The sequence below is a fragment of the Coregonus lavaretus genome (assembly GCF_964263955.1).
Source record: "Coregonus lavaretus genome assembly, chromosome: 29".
NCBI classification, from domain to species: Eukaryota; Metazoa; Chordata; class Actinopteri; order Salmoniformes; family Salmonidae; genus Coregonus; species Coregonus lavaretus.
In genome coordinates this window covers 35056925-35078210 of record NC_140016.1, presented here as the reverse complement: position 1 = coordinate 35078210, position 21286 = coordinate 35056925, and the positions used below count along the sequence as shown (strand labels likewise).

Below are 21286 nucleotides of genomic sequence, written 5' to 3'. Positions count from 1 at the left end.
AACTGCAAAGCAACTGAAAACCACATTGCTGATTTGCAATACGGTTCTTCAAAGACCTTAATTTCCTTCAAACATACAATTCCACCAAATCTGTTTGGTCGTGATTGTAAGGTTTGACTTGGTGTTCTTAATTATATTTTCAAACTCAATTCAAATGAGATGGTACCTGATGACAAAGCAGTTGAGCAAAGCTAGTCTGTATTCCTTCATCCTTACTTGCAGTGTCAACAGGGCCTATACTCTGGTTCATATCACTAAGGCCAGTTCTGAAGTGAGGAATTTACAGGGAACCTTAGTCCAAAAACAGACACACAGAAATAGGTGGAATCATCTCAATAGCTTAAAAAAACTAGCTTAAACCCTTCATCTTACTTAAATAAATTAAGCAGTCTTTAAGGTTTTGTTTGTGTCCTTTTTGGTTTATTTTGCTATCTCACTCTAAGCTCAACTGACACACTACTGTTGCTGCTGAAATAGCTTTTTTTTTGTTTGTCTTTTTACATTTTCTATTTGCCCACACAAAAACTTCATGGCACAAGAACTGACCAATAAGAAACTCTTTACAACAAGGTAGACTGCAAGTCAACAGTTGCCAGGGGTAACACAGTAAACAAAAGAATCCAAGTTATTTTTTAAAATAAAAAACTATAATAATTAATAAAAAAGCCAAAAAAAAAACTAAAAACAAAAGCCAGTTAATTTCAAGTAGAACTTACTGATAAAATAACTACACTGCATTAAATATTCTCATTATACATTTTTAAATTATTTATAAAATATATTTTGGCATATATGTTTTTTTCTTTTTGTGTTTGTGTAACAAACGCTACTGTAGCTTCAGTTGAACACCAATGTTTATTATTATTTTTTTACTCTTGAAACAAAACATTAAAGGGATTGTCACATAACAACGGGTTATTAAAAATGATAATAGTATACCCTATACAGAGTTTCACATAGCAAGACGTGAGTGACGATCCCTTCTATTCTAGCCCCATAGTCAAAACTCAGAAAAAGTACAAGACCAGAGCACAACGTTTCTAATTGTGCTCCACTGGCTACAATCAAGAATGAGCACAGGAGATTTCTAAAGCAATGTTTTTTTCCCCTCTTCCGTACAGCTCGGTCGTGACAGAAGGAATCTGTCTGTCCCACTTCCCAGTGCCTGGGCAGATAGCGAGTTCATTTAGCTCCATCAGTGATAAACCATAAATACTGTTCCCTCCCTTCCATTCCCTTCTCTGTCTTCACTACTGAGCACTGTTCAAGAAGCGCATGGAGGCAATAGTTCAGAGGAGAAGAATCCTGTGCATGTCTGTCTGTCTGTTTCCGTCTGTTGCACTGTGGTGAGTTCTCTCTACAAAGGAAACAACAAGTTGATTTGGCAGCCGAGCCAGACTGCAAACCAAAGAAGGCAATCTCAGTTAGTGATACAAAAAAGTTCAAAAGGCATAACTGTACTTTTATATTTGTCAGTGTAGGTGTCCAGTCCACATAAATCCGAACGGTGCCAGCCTCGGCTGGGAAAGAGGCCTAATCCGACCGAAGGGGCACGATTGGGCGCATCACACAGTCAACAGTAACCTGCATGTCCACTGGCTACAGATGGGGTGAGCAGAAAACGAACGGAAAAGCAAACAAGAAAAGTACTGCGACTACAACAAAGCCACATCCACGGCCTTCACTTTTCTCAAGGAACACAACACAAAGCTCAGCATATTCCAGTAACGTTCAACATCAGACCTGGTCGTTGGGTACTGTATACTACGCTCAAGATCTCTCTCTCTCTCTCTTCGGCTTGAGTTTCTCCTGTGTACACACAGCTATGGCGGAGTATATACGTGTTTGTTTATACTGTGTGTGTATGTATGTGTGTGTGTGTGTGTGTGTGTGTGTGTGTGTGTGTGTGTGTGTGTGTGTGCGAATGTGTGTGTGTGTGTGAGTAGGCTGCCCCGAGGCCCGTTAGAGCACAATGTCCTTCAGGCGCTTGCTGCTGGGAGACTCCTTCTCAAGATGGCCGCTGTCATGGAGGAGCGTGTTGATCTCCCGGACGGCCGGCTCGCTGTCCTTTCCCTCAGGCTGTCGCAGCATACTGTGGTTGGCGATGCGCTCAGCATCGCGGCACTTGAGCGTGTTGTAGCCGGATGGCGCCTTGGCCAGCGGGCTTTTCAGGTGCACAGGGGAGGTGATGGGGCTGGCTGCCTCGCGCCCGTTGCCCGCCTCGCGCACGGTGCATCCATTGGCCTTGGGGCTGCACACCTGCGACTCTATCATTGTCCGCTTGTTGCCCTTTAGCTCGCCCCGCTCTGGGTCCTCTGGGCCGTCCTTGCCGAAGGTGGCAAAAGTCCGTTTGATGGTGCCGGTGCCGCAATCCTCGTAGTGGGGCATATCCACAGTGGTGGCCTCGATGGACAGGGCAATTACATTATTACGTGGGTGGCCGTGCTCAGGCGACTTGCCACGGGCTGGGCCGGGCACACGGGGCATCCAGCAGCGGTCCGAATGGCCCAGGATGCGACACTCGTCCTGGCAGTGGAAGCCTTCGCTGGGGTCTGCAGAGAGGGGGAAGAAGGGGGAGGGAGGAAGAGAAGGGAATCATTAGGTTTGTCTGTTGAACTGACCTATTTTCCAGCGCTTTACCTCATTTACGCTTTGCTTTCATGGATTTCACCATGGTTTGTTTAGGGTCCATATTGCAAGACGTCAGAGATGTGAAAAAAATTAAGCAACGTTTGTGGCAACCCGAACAGCCCCAGTTTATATATTTTTTGTGGGTAATTTGCTTTCTCTTTCATGTATGGCGTTTCTGCCATCTACACAAGACTCCTGCTGCCTTGCCGTTACTTCCAGACGACTAGAGATCAGCAAGTTAGATGCACTTCTAATGCGGCAATTAAATGACGTATTATTAAATCAAAAGTCAATTTCCAGCTCATGCACAAATCAGGTTTTCTGTAGCAACACTTGATAAATGCCGGGGTTTAAACAGTGCAATCAGATATTCCCACTAAGAGAGACAGCAGCTGTGTTGCCGTATTGTTGCCTAGTTCATCTAGCTCAGTCTCTGTCATCTGGCACCGAGTTATAAATATGTAATGATGTTTTAATGCTGAATAAACTATTTGTCTGAGTCTGTATAACTACATATCCTTTGTGTCAGAGGGAAGGGCTTTCAAGACGATTTTTGTATCATTAGAAAAACAATAAGCTGTCGTCTTCTTTTACGTCTCGTTGTTATCTAAGTGAGAACTGTCTCTAATTTTGACATAAGCGTTCTGTTTTTAAAAAGTTATTTTTTTTAAAATCCATATGCCAGTCGAGTGAGTACTTGATGCTGAGGCGTTTTGAATCCATTCATTCATCATTGGCCGTCTGGACAGATAACCTAACAAGGGCACATTCAAGACGCCCTCGTGTTTACGAATACCATCAAAGAGTGTTAGCCTCTCACCAAATCACACAACCATCACAAAGCAGGCAAAGGGTGGCTTTATACTGACATATTGAACACAAGTGAAGAGCAAGTTCTGTCATGAGAATGAAAAGGATGTTTGTGGGATATGTAGCATCTCACTACAATCGCATTCGTGAAAAAAGACTGAATAACATCTACAGTATAGCTACCATGTTACAGCCCAAACAGACACAGTCATTTATCTTAACCATTCAGTATGCCAGTGCTGTGTCTCCGAGTTCTCTCTGTTGGCCTCGGCCTTGTAAAAGAAACTGACACGCAGATGTTCAGTGACACATTTCTAGGCCTCCCGATTGGTCCTCGTCTCCTAAGGGCAAGGGGCCCTCCTCCCACACGAGAGGCCCAAGGTGACAAGAAGGGATTGTGGGTAGGAAATGCTGCATGCCACGCATTTATATCTGGCACTCGCAGCTTGACAGATCACCTATTTAAAATCACAAATGATCTGTTTTCTTCCACTCTGCACTCTGATGAACACCTCTGCTTTGGACGATCAGATCGATATTTATAGATCACGTTCCAGGGGCAAGGCTGCCGGAGCTGTCTCCCTCTTAAACTGTGATCCGGTGAGATTGAAAGATGACTGAATGGCTGGCTGACTTGCTAACTGGCTGGCTGGGTTCTTGGGGCATTTAAACCATGCTATGGCTGATCTCAGTATAGGATTATGGGGGTTTGCTCATGGCCAGGGACACTGGCGCTCAAGAGGCCAAGCGGGCAGCCATGACCATGGGTGACCGACGTCAATTCCATCATGACTGTTTCATGGAAGGGCTGTGCTGAAGGATTACCTTGAGCTTTGCTGTGTATGTGTGTTTGTGGGTTCGTGTACCCTGACGCATATTGACTGTGTCTACGCAATCTGGCCACACACACACAGACGCACCCTCCCTCACTCGTCCATACCCACTCCCGCACACACACGCCGATGTGCACAGGGGAACATGGCCGAAATTAAAATGGAATAGGAAATAAAGGTCTGGATCGACTCTGGTGGCTCAAATTTAGTCTGTAATTACCAGGGCCTGTGAACACACACAAGTCCACATCTTGAAAGGGGCTGTTCATCACCAAAAGTCAATGTTATCACCATGGCAACGAGGGGTTGCGCTTTACCCTTATCCATACTGCTCTCTGTTGCAGAGCCTGGCTATAGCTGGCATAGTGCACAATCCCAATCTCCTCTTCAAAACGTCTGCTCTCCTATGAGGATCTTCCTCATTTTCAAGGGAAGCTAGATTTGACTGAAAGATTTCAGGACACAAAGAAGACATATATTTAAACCCTATGCTTTATACTGAGCCATCCATGCAACATGCAGTGAATATACCCTTTCTCACCCACTTCCTTTAGGGGATCCTGGCTATAGAGCACCTGGCATAGTGCACAATCCCAATCTCCTCTTCAAAACTTCTGCTCTCCTATGAGGATCTTCCTCATTTTCAAGGGAAGCTAGATTTGACTGAAAGATTTCAGGACACAAAGAAGACATTTATTTAAACCCTATGCTTTATACTGAGCCATCCATGCAACATGCAGTGAATATACCCTTTCTCACCCACTTCCTTTAGGGGATCTCCGGAGAGAGAGAGCAGTTCTGTTGCAAATGACATTGTTCTGAAAGCCTGAGCGCCATTAACGGAACATTCACATCCTGACTCCGCTTAGAGGCTCACAACACAAGCAGATGTCGTTCTCAAAGGTCCCCCAGAAGCCGACAGAACAACATCGAAAACAAAGAAAAAATAAGAAGAACGACGGGTCTTCGGTCGAATCTCTGGGTATGGGGGGATCTAAAGAAGCTAATCTAATGCTCACAAATGAAGCAATGAAATGCTCTTTATAGCCAGATCTGAAACGCCACAAGCTGAGATGAAGAGCAAGAAGGAGGCATCCTCCTGCTGTGAATGCATATTGAAAGTAATCAGGAAAATAAGCTTGCCAATCAGTTCCGTGAAAAAGACTTAAAGTACAGACAGAGCCATTCATTCTATATCATTTCCTATCTAGGATTTAATCCCTATTAATTACTGAGGGCACTCCGTCGGGAGTCGGAAGCTCGCCTGTATTTTTCAGTCATTCCAGATTTGATATAGAAATTGAGTTAAATGGAGAGGGGGGGGGGGAGAATCACAAGGATCCATGTCCCTCAGCACTGCTGACAATTCGGAAATGTTGTGCCTTTAATTCCGAATTGGGGCTTCAAAAGAATACCAAAGGCTTTGGGGAGCACTTTAAATATGTATGCCCTTATGCACGCAACACACGGTGTAGGCAAAAAAGAAATATTGCCACTTCAAATAAAAAGCCGAAATCTCCTGGTAGACGTCGCCTGTGTTTTACCTATAATAACATCGGTTTACATCAGCATGAAGAATGGAGCCCACCTGTTCCCCCTCGTTCCAGCTTTCTCTGCCGTATTCATTCACTAGGAGCCCCGCATATTCAGCGACCTCACTTCCTGCCCCCTTCCTCATTCACAGGAAGGTGTCACAACCTTAGGTCACGGCAGATAGGACGTCAGCGGGTGGCTCTATGAGCCTGGCACAGTCATCCCTCAGTTTACTGTTGCTAGCAGACCTTTAACGATCCACCCTAGTCGCACACCTGGAGGTGCTATTTGTTTGTGGCTAATGTAGCAAAAGTGAGAGAATCGGCTAAATTAGCAAATGGCTAAAGATGAAATCTCCTAACAGTGAGCACAAAAGGGAAGTATTTTGCTCATATGGAAAAAAGACTCTACCCCCAAAACTCTGAGCTTTCGCCAGGAATGTGTTGTCTTGTTTGGCAGGGTAATGTGGTTTCACTTGGAAAACAAACACTGTTTTCTCTCCAAAAAGTACAACAAGAGAACCTTCAGGTTCAAAGCAGTGATGTAATCCTATAAAATGAGGGGGAAGAAGGCAGAGTAATGTCCTAACGAATGAGGAGGCTTTGACTAGAAAGCCAGGGGTGACTCGATGCAGGCCCAGATTCTGGAGACTACTCACACTGGTTTCTATTGGAGGGCTTAATTGCAGCCATAGGGCTGTGAGATCCTCTGTATGACATCATTCAGTCAGTTTGGGTTTGCTGGACTATGAGCCCTAAAAATAATTTAGAGCAGTAAGAGTCTATAAAAAGTAGTATTAGAAAAAGGTGGATGAGGATACAGTGGGGAAAAAATAGTATTTAGTCAGCCACCAATTGTGCAAGTTCTCCCACTTAAAAAGATGAGAGAGGCCTGTAATTTTCATCATAGGTACACGTCAACTATGACAGACAAATTGAGAGAAAAAAATCCAGAAAATCACATTGTAGGATTTTTAATGAATTTATTTGCAAATTATGGTTGAAAATAAGTATTTGGTCACCTACAAACAAGCAAGATTTCTGGCTCTCACAGACCTGTAACTTCTTCTTTAAGAGGCTCCTCTGTCCTCCACTCGTTACCTGTATTAATGGCACCTGTTTGAACTTGTTATCAGTATAAAAGACACATGTCCACAACCTGAAACAGTCACACTCCAAACTCCACTATGGCCAAGACCAAAGAGCTGTCAAAGGACACCAGAAACAAAATTGTAGAACTGCACCAGGCTGGGAAGACTGAATCTGCAATAGGTAAGCAGCTTGGTTTGAAGAAATCAACTGTGGGAGCAATTATTAGGAAATGGAAGACATACAAGACCACTGATAATCTCCCTCGATCTGGGGCTCCACGCAAGATCTCACCCCGTGGGGTCAAAATGATCACAAGAACGGTGAGCAAAAATCCCAGAACCACACGGGGGGACCTAGTGAATGACCTGCAGAGAGCTGGGACCAAAGTAACAAAGCCTACCATCAGTAACACACTACGCCGCCAGGGACTCAAATCCTGCAGTGCCAGACGTGTCCCCCTGCTTAAGCCAGTACATGTCCAGGCCCGTCTGAAGTTTGCTAGAGTGCATTTGGATGATCCAGAAGAGGATTGGGAGAATGTCATATGGTCAGATGAAACCAAATATAACTTTTTGGTAAAAACTCAACTCGTCGTGTTTGGAGGACAAAGAATGCTGAGTTGCATCCAAAGAACACCATACCTACTGTGAAGCATGGGGGTGGAAACATCATGCTTTGGGGCTGTTTTTCTGCAAAGGGACCAGGACGACTGATCCGTGTAAAGGAAAGAATGAATGGGGCCATGTATTGTGAGATTTTGAGTGAAAACCTCCTTCCATCAGCAAGGGCATTGAAGATGAAACGTGGCTGGGTCTTTCAGCATGACAATGATCCCAAACACACCGCCCGGGCAACGAAGGAGTGGCTTCGTAAGAAGCATTTCAAGGTCCTGGAGTGGCCTAGCCAGTCTCCAGATCTCAACCCCATAGAAAATCTTTGGAGGGAGTTGAAAGTCCGTGTTGCCCAGCGACAGCCCCAAAACATCACTGCTCTAGAGGAGATCTGCATGGAGGAATGGGCCAAAATACCAGCAACAGTGTGTGAAAACCTTGTGAAGACTTACAGAAAACGTTTGACCTGTGTCATTGCCAACAAAGGGTATATAACAAAGTATTGAGAAACTTTTGTTATTGACCAAATACTTATTTTCCACCATAATTTGCAAATAAATTAATTAAAAATCCTAAAATGTGATTTTGTCTGTCATAGTTGACGTGTACCTATGATGAAAATTACAGGCCTCTCTCATCTTTTTAAGTGGGAGAATTTGCACAATTTGTGGCTGACTAAATACTTTTTTCCCCCCACTGTATATGCTTAAAGATAATTGTATATAGTCATAAACTCCCCTATGGTTAGGACCGTGTACCACTTTATTTAGCAATTATTAGTGCTATTTATAATGATTATTATAGCCCAATAGTACGGTAGCAATACACTGTGCTGACCCAAAATATAGGACATTGTCAGACGATACCATGTTGAGATCAATCATCAGACGCTACACTGGCAAACACATGATTTGGAAAGATTTTCAACTTTTCATTTATCTCGCCCTCAAAAAGCTTTACTTTTCTACTGTCACTCTGTTTGTTGTTTCACCCCCCCCCCCCCCCCCCCCCCCCGCCATCTTTGATATTGGTCTCTGTGTCCAATCGCTGAAACAATGCATTTAAAGCTTTTCCGTGTGAGAAGAAAAAATAAGACCTAACCGCCAAGGCTGATATTTTGTTTTGTCTCTTTCACTTTGCTGCATGAGTGGTGCTGGCTGTAGCTGACTGGTACGAACAGATCAGTTATCCAGCCACTGACCCCTTTAACCTTTTACTGCAGTGGGCTAAATCAGGGTCACACAGAGTGAATCTTTGTAGTCTTAAACAAATCTACTTTGAAACAAAGTACACACCTCACACACATGGTTATGGGCTTTAAAAAAAGAAGACACCTGCACCATTTATTTTTGTTTTATTTTACCAGGCAAGTCAGTTAACAACAAATTCTTATTTACAATGACGGCCCACACCGGCCAAACCCGGACGACGCTGGGCCAATTGTGCGCTGCCCTATGGGACTCCCAATCACGGCCGGTTGTGATACAGCCTGGAATTGAACCAGGGGGTCTGTAGTGACGCCTCAAAGCACTAAGATGCAGTGCCTTAGACCGCTGCACCACTCGGGAGCCCAGTTACGAAGTCAGATATATCGTTGAAATGTATTCAATTTTGAGTTTACATCCCAATATTACACATCACAGACGACTGAAATATAACAAAACTGCTTGACATAGAAACACCATATTTTGTCGTAAAGAATAAAAAACATTCCACTCATGAGGCCAAAGAGGGCGCTTTTGGTCATTGACTGCAAGAAAAAGCTACGGACAAGGCTGGTGGCAGGCCGCCTCTTCTCCTCCATGTCTGTCTGTCTGTCTGTCTGTCTGTCTGTCTGAGTGACATCACTCCTCATGCACCATAACAACGCCCCCGCGTTGCTGCACTTGAGGTGCCAGTCCCTATCTGTGACAGTGAAACTGCTGTTTTGTAAATGTTCTCCATATTAATTTTCCATTCTACCAGCCACAGACTAAATTACCAAGATTACATCTAAATTTTCGCTACAGTCTCTCAACGCTCAACTGCTGATGCAGAAGCTCCCTCAGCAGAAAAATCTAAGAGAGACATTTCAGAAATGGGGAACTATTAGAATTGAGTGTCTGTGTGGTTGGATGGTGCTAGAGCTAAGTTCTCAAGCAACCCTGGACTCTGCTGAAAACCTGGGTTGTGTTCATTAGGCACCAAATGGAAGAAAAGGGACTTAAACAGGGAGGCACTACCTTGGCTTGTCCAATAATATATGCACATTTTCATTTTCCATTTGCAAAATGTTTTAAAACCTGTGCCCCAATGAACACAACCCTGATTAACTTGGTATTGGCTTACCCAGACACAGTGGGTCAGGGGCTTTACAGTTGGTCATGCTTTAGCTAGCGCTAGGGCTAACGCTATTTGCCATCCACTATTACTGGGCTTGAGCGGGGCCTGCCAGTGAGGCAGCCTACTCCACTACTACCCACCAGGGAGAGTCCAAGCGCTGCTGTCATCCCAGCCAGCCAATTCAGTCGGCCGGTGCCATTAATCAGCCGTGAGACCTGGTTCCTGCGGGAGCTCAAGATGGAGTGTGATAGTCTTGTTTTTACAAACATTGGAGGGGCACCCTTACTGTGCCGCGCAAGCCCATCATTCTCCAAGCACCGCCACAGCAGCCAAGGCCTTTCCCTCCTCTCCCTCCACTGACTCCTACTCCCAACAGCATCTGTTTCACTCAACCCCCCTCCTCCTCCCAACCGCGAGTCCATCCCTCCTCCCCATCCACTGTTCCCTCTCCCTCCTCCTTCTCAACTTGTCTCTTGTCTTCTCTCTTGTCTTACATACAGGACATCGCTTTTATTAAATCTACCCTTCTTTCCAAAAATCTATTTTTTTGGTATCGTTATCCGACCCCTCCAGACTTCCTCCTTCTCTCTTCCTCTCATCCTCTTTACTGTCAGTCAGATTATTAATTATGGAGGAAATTAGAGTCGCTGGGAAGCTGTGTTAAGACTGTCGTACGGATGGGGAACTGAGAGAGCGGGGGGCCCTAAGCTGCCTGCATTTCGGAGCATTAGTACCAGTCAATTTATCAGGGAAGTGATTTGCTATCTAGTCCATCGAGTGGCCGGGTGAGTGTGTCTGACAGGCCAGTCTCTTCCGTGAAGGCCCCGGCTGTGTGATTCGTCGGCGGCTAACGCAAACTGACAGGTTAACTTATATCTCCGGTCAACACCACCAACCACTACCCTCGCCGCCTGTTTCTTTTACAAGTAGCGTTTTCATTAATTACTTTAAAAGCTAAGCAATAAATCATGCCAAATTCCAGAGAGCATTTTCCCTCCACTCTCCAACCACCCCCTCCTTCCTCCTTTCCCTCCTCCCTCCATTCTCCCCCTCGCTCTCCATTTTGCTGCCCCATCAACCCCTGGCGTGTGTGCATTCCATCGCAGGTTCCTCTTGATTTAAAGAATGAATCTCCAAACTGGTGTTGACAAACAATGCAATGGCTTCTAAATTGGTACAAACAGCATCTGTTTAACAGCTGTGTAACTGCGGCGAAGAGAAGAGAGAGAGACTGATTTTTTGTTGTTGCTGTTTTTATAAATCACTTTGTCATCGCTGCCTACTGCAGTGTTTTGTTCAAAGACAGAAGTGGCGAGCCAATGGACTGCTTTATATAGTGGTAACGAACGCGAGCTGTTTGCCATTATGCCCTGGCTGGCGACTAATTCTATTTTGCTGGGAGGCACCTTTCCGCACCCTATCAAAAAGTGGCTCTATATAGGAGATATAACCAGCAATGGCAACTAGAGGTCACAGAAGCCTGGTTAAAGGTTCTAAAAATGCCATCGTTGGCTCCAGGGGCTTAGCCTTTTCTGGGAACGTGGTGTAGGAAGATAGGGAACGCTCAGAGGGGCAGGATTCAAAGTGATCATGACTGATCTTGTGGGATCTAGTGGGATGTAGGATGTAGGCGACTTGGATCATGGCATTGTAATAATTCCTGCGATGGGGGGGTGGGGGTGTGAGCGGCCAGAGGCTCTGATTCGACGACAGCCCATCTCGACTGGATCTTAACCAGGCGGACATGCATGGAGAGTTAAGCTAAGCTGAGCCAGGCTGAACCGGGCCAAACCGGGCTAAGAGGGTAGTGGAGGGCTCCCTGAAGAGGGTGCCACGTGGAGATGGCACCCGATTGCCTGGCATGGATGGCACTCCATAGGTCTGACACACACACTCCGCCAGGTCAGGCCAACATATCATACGACAACAACAATAGGATCTATGTACTGCATCCTAGGCGACCGGCACATTAGATGAAGAGGGACACAGGATGCCATTCTAGGGGTGCTGCTCACCCACTAAAGTGCCCTCCTATTGACAGACCCTCAAATTAACCTGGCTCATTGCAGGGCCACAACAACAGTGGCACGCACCCCCAGAACACTCAATCCCCATTGTCTCCACAGTCCCAATCCCTGACCTGCCATTGGTTCTCTCATTTCCTCTCTCCGTAATGGCATCGGCGGAGGAAGGAATGACATCTTTAAATACACTGTAACAAATGCCCCATTTCTGCTGTGTTTAAGCTTGACCGAGCTAGCGAGCTAATTTGCTTCGGCAAAAACCCTTGAGTCTGAGAAAGGGAGCGAGGGGGGGACAAACGCAGACAGTAAATTACATCTGCGATGGGGGGACAGGGACGAGCTGGGCTTTTGGGGTTTAGGGATGGAGGGGGGGGGGAGTAGGTAGAGGCAGGAAGACACAAACCCCTTCGCCGGGGTTATGGGACAGTTCTCAAGTCTATTTGTGGAATTTGTTAAACCAGAGTTGGTCTGAGAATATTAGAAGAGTAGAGTGGGTAAAAAATGCGCTATCTCGCTTTAATAGCTGGGTGCTCTGCCATATATGACAATAACTTCAAATGAAATCCCAAGTTCAAGAAACATTGGGAAACTGCAGCACTCCAAAAAGTTTCTTTAAAAAAAGCCACCCCACTCTCACCCTAGTGCTACCATAAACCAATTTCCCTTACATTTTGTATTTTTATTTCCAATTGTGGTGTTTAATTCACTCAGGAAACCCAACACAATTGCTCAGTTCCCATCAGACCACGAACCCACCTGGACATCCGGCAGCCTGAGTTCAACAAATCAATGTGTCTTCCTCTAAACAGCTGGGCCCAGCACACTGAGACATTGAATATACTAACATCGCCAGACTCCATGGCATTCCCTATATAGTGTACTACTTTTGACCAGAGCTCTATGGCTCTGTCTATGAGCCCTGGTCAAACATAGTGCACTAAATAAGGAATAGGGTGCGATTTGGGACTCGGACCATCTCTGTCTCTTCCCAGCGAGACTCGGCACTGCTTGAACAGAGGCCCCTTACATAATTAATGTAATGTGCCTTCTCATTCAGTCGTGTTCACTCTGTGTCTACCGGGACTATGTGTTTTATATTCAGTTTTTATCTCTCAGCAGAAAGACGCCAGAGCATTCTCCTCTCTTGCTCTCTCTCTCCCCTCTTTCTTCCCTGTATCTCGCTCTCTCTCTCTCTCTCTCTTCCCTCTTTCTTCCTGTTATTATTTCTTACATAGTCCTTATTTTCCCTCCATTTCTTTCCACATCCCATTTTTTCATGCTCACTTGAACAATCTATGGAAGTAGGACAATGTGGGTTGGTTGGGCTGTGCATGTAGAAACATAGTTAAGCAGGGGTGGCCCCCCTGGGGAGAGCATAGCGGTCCAGTAGAAAGGCTTGATAAGAGGCCTAACTGTCATAGCTCCGGCTTACTGGAGCAACCCCTAGCCAAAGTAAAGTGCAGGTGACACATAGAGGCTAATGTTGCACAGGGGCTTGTTGTGATTTTCTCCAGTCACAAAAAGCCACTTTTGTTTGGTGTCTGGAGGCCTGCTATTTCTCTCAGAGGGTCTCCATTATTCACACCTGAGATGGCCCTGACTGTGATGGCACTTAATAGCACTGAGTCCGAGCCCATCTACACACCACTCTCTTTCTCTAGCCATTGCCACTACGGCGGAGAGGGTATTGTCAGCAGTACAGCAATCCCGGAGAACAGACAGAGTGGGCGAAGAAAAGAAAACCAGTGAAGTAAGAAAGGAAGAGGGAACCAATAGTTGGGGAGGGATTATTGGATGTTTTAGGTGTCGTACATTGGGTACGGTTACATGCACACAATAATACTATTGTGAATACTCAGATTAATATACTAGTTTGGTTTACATGCTTTGCAAGAATAACAATTTCCCTAATAATCCAGTTTACATGGGCACATCTAAAATTGGCTACTTGATGGGACTTTGATAAATGCGACCATGTCATTTTTGGGAAGCCTAGTTTGATTCTGAGTTCAGACATATGAAGTTTGTATGTGAAAACAATTTCTAAGATGAATACTTTCAGTTTTCCGAACACACTTTACTCGCGCAAAAGAGGGAAGCTCCTTCGGGTTGTGCTAGCATGTGCAGATCAAATACACAGCTGGAACTCTGATGAAGGTGTTTACATGTCCTAATAATTTGAAAGACTGCTCAGAAATCCAGGTGTTTTAATCGGCGTATGCTTACTTCAATTATGACTTTACTTCCGATTAAGATAAGCAGAATAAGGTGTTTACATGACTAATGCCATACTCCTCCTACTGCCATAATCAGTTTAATATTGAATTATTAGTGCGCATGTAAACATACTCATTATGATTAAATGCCCTATATATGGCAAAGAAGCAAGCACTAAGCTTGGCACCCTGTCACCCCCTATGCCAGTTGGAATGCCCCATTTAGGGATGGGGCCAAACACACACACACACACACATAGCAAGGTTTGTAGCATGGGGGTGGGGGTAGGATAGGCCCATTCATGTCCTCAAGGAAACCCATGTCATAAGAAACTCATAATCTTGTGTGGTGGGATATTAAATTAGACGTCTACTGTGAGTGCTGAATGATATCAGTGTCATCTGAGACTTATTACGTTGTTTTAGATCTCTTTGTGATGCTAATGAGAGCCGAACTGGGAGAAGATGTGCGTCCCAAATGGCACTATATTCTCTACGTAGAGCTCTACCTTTGACCAGAGCCCTATGGGCCTTGGTCAAAAGTAGTGCTCTATATAGGCAATAGGGTGCCATTTGGGACGCATACAAAGAAACACAAGATTCCCATTATGGTCATGTGTGTTATTAAAATGGCCTGGAGAAGACTAAGGGGCTTAAGTCTCCTATATATGGCAGCTTTTGTGTGTTCATTTGTCTGGGGTATGGCGGTCAGTCTCTCTGCTGTCTATGTGCAGTCTGGCTCTGAGAGTTAATTGGGAATGCATGAGAACAGGACGGCGCATCATAAAAAAAAGCAATTTTGAGGGTTTCCTGTCTGCCATTAAACTTAACAGCCAACCTCTCCCATTACTTTTTATCCTCCTTTTTTAAAGGGGTGGAAGGGTGGAAGAGGAGTAAGGGCTGAAAAATCATAATTGGCTCACCAAGGAGAATGAAGTGATTGAATGGAATTTCTTCCTTTATGAGATAGATGGAGGGAGAGAAGAAAAACAACTCACATTCCAAGGGATAGCTATTTGATTGGCATACCCTGAATGTACTTGGGGTTCTTGTTTTCTTCGTTTTCTCGTGGAGGAATAGTGGTTGCGTAAATTCAGAGTAGACAAAGGGATCTTGGTTGGAGAGAGGGAGGCACGTGCAAATGATGGTCTGGGCTGTGTGTGTGTGGTGGAGTCGTCAGCATCAGCAGGCCACTAGTTTATCAGTAGTGGCCAGAGGCCTTCTGGCAAGGTTGGGGAGGTGAGGCGGGTTACAGGGGTCCACAGGCCCTTTTCTGATCCCCTCCCTCTGTCTGTCCCTTTAATCTTTTATCAATAGATGATAAACTGGACCCCGGCTGGCCAACAGGCATGCTATAGCTGCGTTCATTCTGTACCAAGGGAAAGTCCCTCCCTACTCCCTCTACCTACATTTTCTATCCTGTCCAAACTGGGTGAATGTAATTTCAATACCGGTCATAGGAGACAACCAAGGTGACGCAGACACTAATCAGTGAGGCTAAGAGAGAGAAAATAGGTTTCCTCAACCTGTGGCCCATACGAAGGAAATCAACAAAAACACCACCTGCCATTATGCATGTTTTATAGGTGGACTGGCTGGGCTGGTGTGCTAGTGTTTCTTCACGGAAAAAGGGGGTCTGCTTTCCAAATGATTGAACGTTTAAAGAATAAATAATTCGCCGCTGAATATACATGAAGCGGAGTGAGAGATATGGAAATGCCAGATGCCCAGGGTAGTAAACTTTTGTCACCACCTTAATTATCATAGATGGAGGAGGAAGTGGCTTTCACCACAAACTCCATATATGTTAAATACACTAAGTGTACAAAACATTAAGAACACCTTCCTAATATTTAGATGCACAGAAAAGCCTCAATTAATCGGGGCATGGACAAGTTGTCGAAAGCGTTCCACAGGGATGCTGGCCCATGTTGAGGCCAATGCTTCCCACAGTTGTGTCAAGTTCGCTGGATGTCCTTTGGGTGGTGAACCATTCTTGATACACACGGGAAGCACACAGGAAGCACAAGAGAAGGTGAGAGCGAGGGACATCTCACACAGTTAGAGGAGAAGAAAAGCTTTCTCCTATCCGTCAGGAAGTGTGAGACCCAGTTAAAAGCAGAGATGCACACATTGCAGGAGTGGAGAGATGTGCCTCTTTCTCGCTCACTCTCTCTCTCACCTCTTCTCCTCCCCTGATGCAGTGATAAATGTCTCTTTGTATTCTGGACAGAAAACTGCAATGTACTTGTCAGTAGACAGTTCATTTTCTCTCCCTTAAACAGAGCCCAGTATATGTATATTGCCAAGGACTGGAATGCCCAGAAATTCTAACCCCATTCATTGCTTGCGTGTGGTGTGCGCTTGTCTATGTGTATGTTAGTGTGTATGTATGCGTGTGTAAGCATATCATGAGCGTGTGTATGTGTGCATGCATGTCTGTGAGAGAGAGTAGCATATTAAATCAGTGTTGCGACTGCATGGCTGTTCATATCGTTGTACCTCTATACCCTATTGACATTCTGACTATGGTACTGTAAAGTATTCCTACATGGGAGTCTGCAGTGTAGCAAATAGAGTTGATTAGAGCTGGCTCATTGCAGGCTAGCTGCCAGGCTGGGCCTGGTCTAGACGGAGCGCATACAGTCTGATACCCAGGGATCCCTGTAATACGAGGCCCAGCTTTGTTTTGGCAGCCACGCACGCACGCTCATACGCAAGCACACACACACGTGCATTCACACGCACACACACAGCCTCTCCCAGCGCTATTTGTCCTGTCTGCTCAGTTATTGCCACACACAGAGGTCCCACTAGTATAGTTCCAAATCATCATCATCATCATCATCATCATCATCATCATCATCATCATCAATACAAAAATGAAGTTCCCTCAGGCAGTCATTCTAAGATTAGGATTATATGGTATTTCAATCAAGCCAATATACATTGAGTGCACTAAACATTAAGGATATAGACTGACCAGATGAATCCAGGTGAAAGCTATGATTCCTTATCGATGTCACTTGTTAAATCCACAATCGGTGTAGATCAGGGATGACCAACCGGCGGCCCCCCTTTTGTAGGCCTGTGTACCAAATGTCGAAATTTGGTAGTGCAGAAATTTGGTAGTGCCCAAGTCAGAAAAATAAAATTGGTAAATTAGTCTAGCGGCCAGCTATATAAACCTGTAGTAACCATGATTGAATTACCGACCGGGCTGGGGGCAATTGATGATCAGTTATCATATAAAAAACGGCAAACAATTGCCTCTACCCTATGGCAAAATGTGTAGAATCGCAGGAAATAAACTTTAAAACCCAAAAAAGTCAGTGTGTGTGTGTGTGTGTGGGGGGGGGGGGGGGGGGGGGTGTAGGTATGGATGTGGGTACGCAGACCCATGAGCCACTGGGGCCCCTCATGATGAGTTCAGTTCTTTTGTGGCCCCCCACCCCCATCAAAGTTGCAAAGGTTGCAAAAGATGCAAAGGTGTAGATGAAGGGGAGGACACAGGTTAAAGAAGCATTTTCAAGCCTTGAGACAATTGAGACATGGATTGTGTATGTGTGCCATTCTGAGGGTGAATAGGCAAGACAAAATATTTAAGTGCCTTTGAATGGGGTATGGTAGTAGATGCCAGGAGCACTGGTTTGTGTAAAGAATTGCAATGCTGCTGGGTTTTTCACACTCAACAGTTTCCCATGTGTATCAAGAATGGTTCACCACCCAAAGGACATTCAACTTGACACAACTGTGGGAATCATTGGAGTCAACATGGGCCAGCATCACCGTGGCATGCTTTCGACACCTTGTAGAGTTTTAGGCTGTTCTGAGGGCAAAAGAGGGGGTGCATCTCAATATTAGGAAGGTGTTCTTAATGTATTGTACACTCAGTGTATAATCATGACATTTCCAATGTGTTTCGATTAGTGATCCAGGACATAGTCAAAGCATCCAGTAGGGGTTGAGACCTAGATCTGGAATTTACCCCCAGACAGAGCAGAGGTGGTCAGGTCATCTCCACTGGGCTCAGCCCCTGGTTCCAGCCTATGGTCCCCTGGCCATTATTTAGTGTGTGATCAGGCTACAGAGATCTAGCCTGCACACCTCTAGCTATACACCCTGAGCCTTGTTACCGGTGAAGGCTGTGTTGGAATAGAAATGGGGCTGTGCCAAAGCCAAAGGAGGACTCTGGAGGTACTAGGACAGGAGTAAGGGGGAAAGGGGAGTACTTAGTGTTGCTACAGGCTTCCACAGCCCAAAAACACCAAATAATTCCGAACTACAATAGCCTGCACAAATGGCAGACTGCAGACAGCTAGCACGAGGCCCGGGATACGCTACTCACATTTCAGTCTGTTTTTGGTCTCCTCCACCCACAGTCCTCTCCTCTCTCGCTTTATCGCTCTACCCAGCTCTCTCTCTCTCATTAACCATTAAACACACACACTCATTCGATGATCTAACACACAAACACACAGATACAGACACATGCATGCACATAGAAACAGGCAAACTCTCCCTCCCTACATATTGCCCTCTCTCACACACTTCTTAATTTCTCCCCCTCTGTTCAGTACTGCCCTGATTTCCCCCCGTACCTCACGTTTTTCCATCTGCCTCCTCCATTGGCTTCTAGCTATGTGTTCGACAAACAATTGTGATTCTACTTGGTTTCTGATAAGATTATTAACACACCTAACCTAGCATGCCTAGTAGCTACAGCGGAGTCATGAATAAGCAATGGGAAGAAGTATCCAAGAGCTGTATTTTCTCTCTTTATCCCTCTCTCTCCCCCGCTCCCAACGAATCCAAGGGATTGTGTGGAAAATGAGCTGTCAGTGGAGGAGATGCATCAGGCTCATTGGCGGAGCCCTAGGAAATAATGAAGCGCTCCACCGTTTGTCCCTCATACGTTCAATATGCTCCTATCCTATCATCCCTCTCGAGCTGATTAAATACATTGGGTGTATTGAGGAGGGCTGGAATGTTAGGGTAATGTAAGCCGAAGGTTCAGGGGATGTTGATACAACGTTAGAGCGATGTCTTGTGAGTCACAGGATGGAGTGGAGGGGAGGTGGAGAGATATATTTTGTGTGTGCGTGGTATAGAGCGAGCAGCTATGTCAGGGGCGGAGAAAGAGTGGAGAGGGCCTCAAGCCCGAATGGAAGCCATTATTCTTCCCAACGGAATCTGTAAGTACCTTACATGGCACACTGACTGACTAAGGGGCCTGCTTGAGGCATATACTGATAATAACTCGAATGCTCCAGGGCCCGGTTTCCCAAAAGCATCTTAAGTCTAAGTTAATCATTAGAAACTTCGTAGCGGCATCTGTAAATATCCAAGCTGTTTCCCAAAACCATCGTTATTAACGTTGCACTTGAAAACGCTCGTAATCTAACGCCTGCTTCAGACCACTTGTAGAACAGCTACAGTGCCTTCAGAAAGTATTCACACCCCTTGACTTTTTCCACATTTTGTTGTGTTACAGCCTGAATTGTAAACGGATTAAATTGATATTTTGTGTCACTGGCCTAAACACAATACCCCATAATGCCAAAGTGGAATTATGTTTTTAGAAATTTTAACAAATTAATTTAAAATGAATAACTGAAATGTCAAGTCAATACGTTATTCAACCCCTTTGTTAAGGCAAGACTGAATCAGTTCAGGAGTAAAATTAGCTTAACAAGTCACATAAGTTACGTGGACTCACTCTGTGTGCAATAATAGTTTTTAACATGATTTTTGAATGACTACCTCATCTCTGTACCCCACACATAAAATTATCTGTAAGGTGCCTCAGTCGAGCAGTGAATTTGAAACACAGATTCAACCACAAAGACCAAGGAGGGGTAAAAAGAAAGAAAGCCGACAATGAATATCCCTTTGAGCATGGTGAAGTTATTAATTACACTTTGGATGGTGTATCAATACACCCATTCACTACAAAGACACAGGCATCCTTCCTGAGATACAAGCGTCCAATGGTGACTTTAAAACAGTTACAGAGTTGAATGGCTGTGATAGGAGAAAACTGAGGATGGATAAACAACATTGTAGTTACTCCACAATACTAACCTAAATGACAGAGTGAAAAGAAGGAAACCTGTACAGAATAAAAATATTCCAAACCATGCATCCTGTTTGCAACAAGGCTAATACAGCAAAAAATGTGGCAAAGCAATTACCTTTTTGTCCTGAATACAAAGTGTTATGTTTGGGGAAAATCCATTACAACACATTACTGAGTACCACTCTCCATATTTTCAAGCATAGTGGTGGTTGCATCGTGTTATGGGTATGTTTGTAATCATTAAGGACTGGGGAGTTTTTCAGGATAAAAAAGAAACAGAATGGAGCTAAGCATAGGCAAAATCCTAGAGGAAAAACCTAGTTCAGTCTGCTTTCCACCAGACATTGGGAGATAAATGTCCCTTTCAGCAGGACAATAACCTAAAACACCAGGCCAAATCTTGCTTGCCAAGACAACATCGAATGTTCCTGAGTGGCCTAGTTACAGTTTTGACTTAAATCGTTTTGAAAATCTATGGTAAGACTGTCTAGCAATGATCAACAACCAACTTGACAGAGCTTGATTTTTTTTTAAAGAATAATGTGCAAATATTGTACAATACAGGTGTGCGAAGCTCTTAGAGACGTACCCAGAAAGACTCACAGCTGTAATCGCTGCCAAAGGTGATTCTAACATGTATTGACTCCTGATGTGTAGGCTAACGTGTGCAATGATGTGCCAAATCTGTGATTTAGTGCATTTTTATTGGGTAAGCATTAGAATAAGCCACCTCAATATTTGCAGCTGTAGGTGATAATATCTCTCTAGGAGCTGATCAGTTGTCAGTATTGTGAAATAATTATAATGTTAAGGAAATACTTGAATAGAGAAAGCTGATCTGAGAGCAGCGCTCCCTTTCTTTCGTTCCTTTCATTATCGATGCTCCAACGATGCACTTATCAACCGCTCTCTCTGCGTGGTGTTGTAGGAAAGATGCATTGTTAAAACACTCGTAAGCCTAAGTTCCATCGCTATCAGGAAAACGGGCCCTGGAAAATAACTTTAGAGGAGGCCAGGAAGCCTGCTCTTTTTTATACAGTCTTCTTAAGGGAAAGGGAGAAAGGCTAATAGAATAGTCTAGCACTGCTTAGCTACACGTGCCCTGTGTATCTCAGTTGGTAGAGCATGGCGCTAGC

General features: G+C 44.8%; 1 protein-coding gene across 1 annotated transcript in view; it reads right to left on the bottom strand.

The window, feature by feature from the left end:
* Nucleotides 1–1962: 1962 nt before the first annotated feature.
* pcdh19 (protocadherin 19) overlaps nt 1963–21286 on the bottom strand; it is a gene marked incomplete at both ends in the record, with an annotated part of 81265 nt that continues 61941 nt past the window's right edge. The window contains one exon of the mRNA XM_084147076.1: nt 1963–2552. Within this exon, the coding sequence (XP_084003202.1) occupies nt 1963–2552 (590 nt within the window). The remainder of the gene's footprint in view (nt 2553–21286) is intronic.